Raw genomic sequence first — 7,500 nt, 5'->3', positions numbered from 1 at the left:
GTCAAGGTAAGGTAAGTATGGTCATATTTTTGTCGATTTTTATGTATAATTATGTAACGTAAAGGTCAGGTAAGGTCAGTTTGGGTAGGAAAGGTAATTTTTTATAAGTTAGGTCAAATTAGGTTACATGAAAGTACGATAGTTTTTTTTCTTTAGATATCCTGTTTCTTTTATTATTATTGTTTTTAATACGTAAGGGTAAGGTTAGATAAGGTCAGTTTGGGTAGAAAAGGTCATTGTTTTCAAGTTAGGTCAATTTAGGTTACGTGAAAATAAAAAGTGTGTGTTTTTGGGGTTTAGTTCTTTGTAAGTACGCGAGGATAAGGTCATATAAGATCATGATTAAAAAAGGTCATTGTTTTTCTAGTTGGATCAAGTTAAGTAACGTGAAAAGTGTGAAATGTTTCTTTTTTTTATTTTTGGTTTGTTTTTTTGTAAGTATGTAAGGATTAAGTCATGATCGATGAAAAGGTCATTGTTTTTATAAGTTACGTCACATTCAGAGTCGTGAAAAATATGAGTTGTTTTTTTTAGGTGTAGTTTTTTGTAAATACATAAGGGTTAGGTTATATAAGGTCATGGTAGAAGAAAAGGACATTGTTTTTATAAGTTTAGTTACGTGAAAATAAGAAATGTGCCTTCTTTACTTCTTATTTAGTTTTTTTGTGTAAGTACGTAAGGTAAAGGTCAGATAAGCTCAGACATGGGAAGGAAGGTCAGTTCTTTTCTAATTAGGTCAAGTTCTGTTACGTTAAAATAAGCAAGGGATTCTTTTTCTTACTCCTGATCATTATTATTTTCTGTAAATACGTAAGTTACGTGAGATCAGATAAGGTCAGGCATGGGAAGGTCAGTTTTTTTTTTAGATCAAGTTCTGTTACGTTAAAATAAGAAATGTGTGTTTTTATTTCTTATTTAGTTCTTTGTAAACTCGTAAGATAGATGTCAGAAAAGGTTAGACATGAAAAAGAAAGGCCTGTTTTTTTTTTTTTTTTAGTTAGATCAAGTTCAGTTACATTAAAATAAGATAGAGATTTTTTTTCTCGTTATTTTAGTATTTTGTTAGATGCTTAAGCTAGAGGTCAGGTAAGGTCAGGATGGAGAGGAAGGTCACTTTAATTAAAGATAAGGCCAAATTTAGGTAGAGGAAAGCAAGAAATACGTAGATTTTTCTCGATTCTTCGTTAGATTTACAAATGTTTAGGTTTTGATGGCTTGGTTTATGAAGGTCAGTCAAGGAATCAGTAAAGGTCATGGTTGGCTTGCTGAAGGTCAAAGGGCAAGAGATAACCTGTTCTTTTCATATTTTACTCCGCATAGTTTTCCCGCATAACTTGTGTGAAATTTTCTATAAAGGTTAAACATATGAAGCCAAAAGAAAATGTGAAAGGGTGTTAATGTTGGAAGAATAGTGAATAAGATGTGTCGGGAGATGTGCAGCGTGAGACGGCCAGACCAGTGAGTACAAGGAATCAGGATACAGATGACACAGTGGGGAATGTCAACAATTGTAGGAGGCACACGGAAAGCCATGCTGCGGACCCCTACACTGGTGACACACATGTGGACAAAAGGGTCGGGCAGATACTATGGGGTAGAGTGATGTGGTGAGTTTTGAGGAGGAACATAAACACATACCGTGAGGCACCACCGTGACACACCACCACCACACAGCCACCACAAAGGAAGACACAGGCCATGCTAAAGGGCTTAATCAAACAAGTATTTATTAGGGTGAATATTCCATAAGAGACATATTGTATCGAACTTAGTAATACCGTGTGATTAGAAAGGAAACAATGAAATTCCCTGCACACCAGAGTGAATGGTTATAAGTAATGAGGCAGCCTGGACCAATAAGTAATACGCGAACGAGGGTAGTGAATCCCTCAGTGCCTCAGAGAGAATTACACGGAAGAAACGGCGGAACTTTCAGCCTTAAGGGTAACTCATAGTGGCTAACACTGGTATCGTGTAAATGGTAGCATGTAAGTATTTTTTTTACGTTATGGCCTATAGCGCCTGTAGGCATACTTGAAGAGTATATGTGGGAAGCGCTGTTCAGCTTCCGCCCATTAATTTCATTTATAGTGGTACCAATATTAGGGTCCATATCACCACCTAGAACCTGGTTATCGTGGTGATATGTAGGTAACTTTAAACCACTCGACAAATGACATTGCTTCAAAGCGGTATGTGAGCATAAGGACAGGCAGAAGACGAGCCCTCACACTGTTTCAACCCTAGAGTACTATGAGCATTAGAATTTTTCATTGATGCATTTGTAGGCATTATGAAGATTGGGGACGTCCTCTGCCTCGCCTTAACCGTAGATAGTAACTGAGAGTAATTTTCCTAAGAGCCGTCGAGTCTCGTGCTTTGTATACTGTGGACTTTGAAAATTTAGTAATCCTTTGCATGCAGTGATCACAGGAACAAAAGCAGTACTGTTAGGGTGTTTTGGTGAAGGTAAACTGAAGAGAGTGGAAGATAATACTCTAATAGTTAATAGATTGGTGCAACTATAACTGATTAAGAGAATGCTTAGTAAAATGTGGTTATTTTGCACACTCCTGCTTTTCTGTGTAGTTATTGTGATTTGTTCTGTGTTAAATAAGAGATTTAGTTGGTTTTGAGCTGTGTTTGTGAAATACCACACGGAGGAACCCACTTGCTTCAGCCATTTGGTCAAGCCTGAAGGAGCAGGTAAACAGTTAAAGGAAAACAACTCTATGTGTGACTACCCAGAGGGACGTTATGAGTTATGACATTTTTTTTTCTATATATATATATAAATTTTGTTCGTATTTCATTAGTATGTTGTTTTGTGTAGTGTGTGTGTGTGTGTGTGTGTGTGTGTGTGTGTGTGTGTGTGTGTGTTTGTACGTACCATATTTTCCTCATCCACGCTGTGCAAGTCTCTCACTTTAATACTGAACGACACAGGAAGCACGCCTGAGGGGGAAAAAACGTACATCACACACACACACACACACACACACACACACACACACACACACACACAGGAGACCGTCTTGTGTGTATGTCATCAGTAATTTATGCAATGTGTGTGTGTGTGTGTGTGTGTGTGTGTGTGTGTGTGTGTCTGTTTGGAGTGTGGAACAGCTGCAGTGGAGAAGTTAGTGGTGGTAGTAGTAGTAGTAGTAGTAGTAGTAGTAATAGTAGTAGTAGTAGTAATAGTCTTTTATATTTATATTTATTTATTTGCTTCATTCATTCATCTCTTCCTTTACTTCCTCCTCCTTTCATGCATTCATTCTTTCACTCACTCCTTCGCATTCCTACCTTCTTTCCTTCAACTTCCTTCATTTCACTTTCCTATACATCCTTCACATTCTCTCTCTCTCTCTCTCTCTCTCTCTCTCTCTCTCTCTCTCTCTCTCTCTCTCTCTCTCTCTCTCTCTCTCTCTCTCTCTCTCTCTCTCTCTCTCTCTCTCTCTCTCTCTCTCTCTCTCTCTCTCTCTCTCTCTCCTTCACTCCTTCACATCCTAATCTCCTTTCCTTATCTTTATTCCACTTTCCCATACATCCTTCACATCTCTCTCTCTCTCTCTCTCTCTCTCTCTCTCTCTCTCTCTCTCTCTCTCTCTCTCTCTCTCTCTCTCTCTCTCTCTCTCTCTCTCTCTCTCTCTCTCTCTCTCTTTACCTCCTTCAGGCGGGCTTGGGAGAACAAACTTGTCATAATTCTGAGGTAGGAAGCTTTGAGGTCCTTCCTGTGACACCTGCCTCTTCTTTCTCACCTGTCCATCCTCCAGGTAACGTGTTGTGTCCCTGTACAGGTAAGAAGAGCTCATTATCGAGTGTTTCTGTTTTTTATCTTTATATTCATTTTATTTTTTGCGTTTGTGTTTGTGTTTTTTTTTTTTTTGTCAAAGGTGATTATTTAGTTCATTTTATTTTTGTTTTGTGTATTTTTTTTCTATTTTTTGTCTTACGTTATTTTATTATTTTTTTTGTTTTCTTTTTCGTGTCTTTTTTTTTTATCAGTCTGTTTGTTTGTCTATGTGTCTTTCTGTCTTTTCTTTTTCTTTTGTCTGCCTCGTTTCTGTCAGTTTGTCTATCCATCTTATCTCTTCGTTAATCTTGTGCCATCTTTCCTGTTATAGTAGTAGTAGTAGTAGATGTAGTAGTAGAAATAATAGTAGTAGTAGTAGTAGTAGTAGTAGTAGTAGTAGTAGCAACAACATTATTATCGATTTCTAGTCATATATCAGGTACAATATGCGTATCAGGTATGAGGTAACAGGTAACAGGTGACTTATGGCAGATGGCAGGTCAACAGACTAACAGGTAACACAGGTGACACAGGTGACTTGCGCCGTGGCCTGCCCTGCTTAAGTGTTACAAGTTATGACCAGTGCAGCGCCATCTATTGATCACTTCCTGGCGTCCTTGCATAATTAATCCGACCCAACACAACCCGTAAATAAAACTATGAATTAATGCTGGCCGCCTCTTTAATTCATTCCACTCCCACACTTCTTATTCCAGGGTTGAGCTGTGGAGGGGCATAAAGTTCTCCCTCGTTCATAAAAGGGAAAAAATTGGATATTCTTTTTTTTTCCCTCGTAAGTTTCCGGGCGAGATTGTTTTCTTTCGTGGTGTAAATTCGGTTTGGTTTTAATTTTGTCTGATTTTGTGGAGCCCTCTTTTTTTTTTTTTTTTGTGTGTGTGTGTGTGTGTGTGTTGTGACTGGGTTAGGTTAGGTTAGGTTTAAGTTTGGTTTGGTTTGGTTTGGTTTGGTTTGCTTTGGTTAGGTTAAGTTATGCTATGTTCCTTAAAAATGTCATTAGATCTGGTTAAGTTACGTAAACTTTGGGTTAATTTTACGTTAGGTTAGGTTAAGATGAGATCAGGTTTAGTAAATTTATGCTTCATTACGTTAAAGTTGAATTAGATTAAATTAAGTTACGTAAACTTAAGAATAGATGAGGTTAAATTACGTTAAGTCAAGATGAGGTTAGGTTAAGTGATATTATGTTACGTAGATATTAAGTTACATTAAGTTAGATTACATAAACTTTAAAACGGATTAGGTTAATTTTCTCTAAGTTAAGTTAAGTTAGTTTCGATCAAGGATTTTTTGTCATTAAGTTCTTTCAAGTTTTTTCACATTCTGTCAAATAATATCAGGTTTTGTTAGCTCCTATTTAATTATGCTTAATTCTGTAGCGGTCCTGTCTGTTGTACCGAATCGTGTCATCTGTTAAGGTTCCTGTCTATTCTATTACACCTTAGCTAATAGTAAGTCCTGTAATGGGTTTATCGTTTTCTATCAAGTTCTGTCATCCCCCTGCTAAGTTCTGTCAAATTATAGAAGCATCCTGTCTATCCTGTATCATCCTGTCACTTTAGTAAGTTCTGTCAGGTTCTGTAATGGTTCTAGGTTGTTCAATCGAGTTCTCTCACCACCTAGTAAATTTTGTCCTGTCCTCTAGAGTCCTGTCCAGTCCTGTCTCATCTTGTCACCTTCTAGTAAGTTCTGTCAATTTCTATAATGGTCCTATCTTGTTCAATCGAGTTCTGTCACCTAGTAAATTCAGTCTAGTCTTCTCGAGTCCTGTCTCATTTTGTCAGGTAGTAAATTCTGTCAAATGCTATAATGGTCCTGTCATGTTCAATCGAGTCATGTCACCTAGTAAATTCTGTCAAGTCTTGCCTCATTCTGTCTCATTCTGTCACCTTCCGTCTCGCTGCGTTGGGATTCTGTCGGCGGGCGAGCGAGGAACAATAAATATCGAGTCATCGGGTTTGTGTGTTCCCGATTTTTTTCAATAGGTGGCGTTGATGCCATCGATAGCGGAAGTTTTCAATGGTGTGGTGATTGTGGTGAATGTGGTGTGCTGTGGCAGAGGCGCTGGGGGCTTAAATACTGCATGTGGTGAGGTTTCCGTTGGGTTTAAGTAGTGCGGTGGGGCTGTGTGGTACGGGGTGCTGTGGTGCAGATGATGTGTTTGGGTGTTATTGTAGTGGTAGCGATGTTGTGTGGATGTGGATGACAGTGTGGGTGTATATTAAGATTCTTGTGTGTGTGTGTGTGTGTGTGTGTGTGTGTGTGTGCATTTCGGTTCTTGGTGTGTGAGTGTAAATGTGTGTGTGTGTGTGTGTGTGTGTGTGTGTGTGTGTGTGTGTTTCACTGTTTGATCTGCTGCAGTCTCTGACGAGACAGCCAGACGTTACCATACGGAGCGAGCTCAGAGCTCATTATTTCCGATCTTCGGATAGGCCTGAGACCAGGCACACACCACACACCGGGACAACAAGGTCACAACTCCTCGATTTACATCCCGTACCTACTCACTGCTAGGTGAACAGCACCTACACGTGAAAGGAGACACATCCAAATATCTCCACCCGGCCGGGGAATCGAACCCCGGTCCTCTGGCTTGTGAAGCCAGCGCTCTAACCACTGAGCTACCGTGTGTGTGTGTGTGTGTGTGTGTGTGTGTGTGTGTGTGTGTCCGGGGTTATGAGATATTTCCGTAAAGTGTTTGGTTATGTTATATTAGTGAAGGTTGATTTAAATTAGATAAAGTTAGGTCAGGTTAAAAGCTACATTGTATTAGGTTAAGTTGGGTTAGCTTAAAATTAGGTCAACTTAGACTAGGTAAGGTTAAGTTAGATTAGGTATAAAGTCCAATGTTTCCCTTGTGTTTATTTGGTCGTTTTCCTCAAGAGCAATTTCCTTAAAGTGTTTCATTCTCTTCAGTAAAACATTCAAGTCTCAAGTGGATGTTGTAAAATATTTAGGATATTCTATTGCTGTCTTGGAATGCAATATTTCCTGACCCTTCTCTCTCTCTCTCTCTCTCTCTCTCTCTCTCTCTCTCTCTCTCTCTCTCTCTCTCTCTCTCTCTCTCTCTCTCTCTCTCTCTCTCTCTCTCTCTATGTTTGTCTGTCTGTCTGTCTGTCTGTCTTTCTATCTGTCCGTCCGTCCGTCTTTCCTTCTTTCTTTTTTTCTTTTTTTTTTCTTTCTTTCTTACTTTCTTTTCTTTCTTTCTTTTAATTCTCTCTCTCTCTCTCTCTCTCTCTCTCTCTCTCTCTCTCTCTCTCTCTCTCTCTCTCTTGGTCTGTTTCAATATTTTTCCCCTATCTTCCAATCCTCTGTTTCTTAACTTTTCTCCTCTTCTCCCATTCTCTTATCTTTCTTTCTCTCTTTATTTCTTTCGTCCTCTCCCTTATCTGTTTTCTTTCTTCCATTTCTCCCCTCCCTTTCCCGCTCTTGTTTCCTTCTTTATTCAGTTTACTTCTGTTTATTCTTGCTTCCTCTCTATTTCCTCTCTTCTTTTTCCAATTTTCTTATTTCATTATTTACTTTTTTCTTCTTTCTTTTCTTTATATTTACTGGTCTTTTATTTTGCTTTCTCTCCTTATTTCTTCATTCATTCCTTCATTCTTCTTCTTTTTTCGATGTTTTTTTGTTTATTGCCTGGTTTCTCAGTGTTTCTCTCATTCATTCATTCGTTCAATATTTTTCAT

At 38.5% G+C, this 7,500-nt stretch overlaps 1 protein-coding gene across 1 annotated transcript in view; it reads right to left on the bottom strand.

The window, feature by feature from the left end:
• The window catches only part of LOC123512671 (glycine receptor subunit alpha-2-like), a 24,183-nt gene that overhangs the window by 13,930 nt on the left and 2,753 nt on the right, over window positions 1–7,500 (bottom strand). The window contains exons 2-3 of the mRNA XM_045269163.1: window positions 3,668–3,792; window positions 2,891–2,955 (exon numbers count right to left, since the gene is read on the bottom strand). Coding sequence (XP_045125098.1) covers window positions 2,891–2,955; window positions 3,668–3,792 — 190 coding nt within the window. The remainder of the gene's footprint in view (window positions 1–2,890; window positions 2,956–3,667; window positions 3,793–7,500) is intronic.

This window comes from Portunus trituberculatus, chromosome 34 (assembly GCF_017591435.1).
Source record: "Portunus trituberculatus isolate SZX2019 chromosome 34, ASM1759143v1, whole genome shotgun sequence".
Classification (NCBI taxonomy): domain Eukaryota; kingdom Metazoa; phylum Arthropoda; class Malacostraca; order Decapoda; family Portunidae; genus Portunus; species Portunus trituberculatus.
This window is presented reverse-complemented; position numbering and strand designations above follow the sequence as displayed.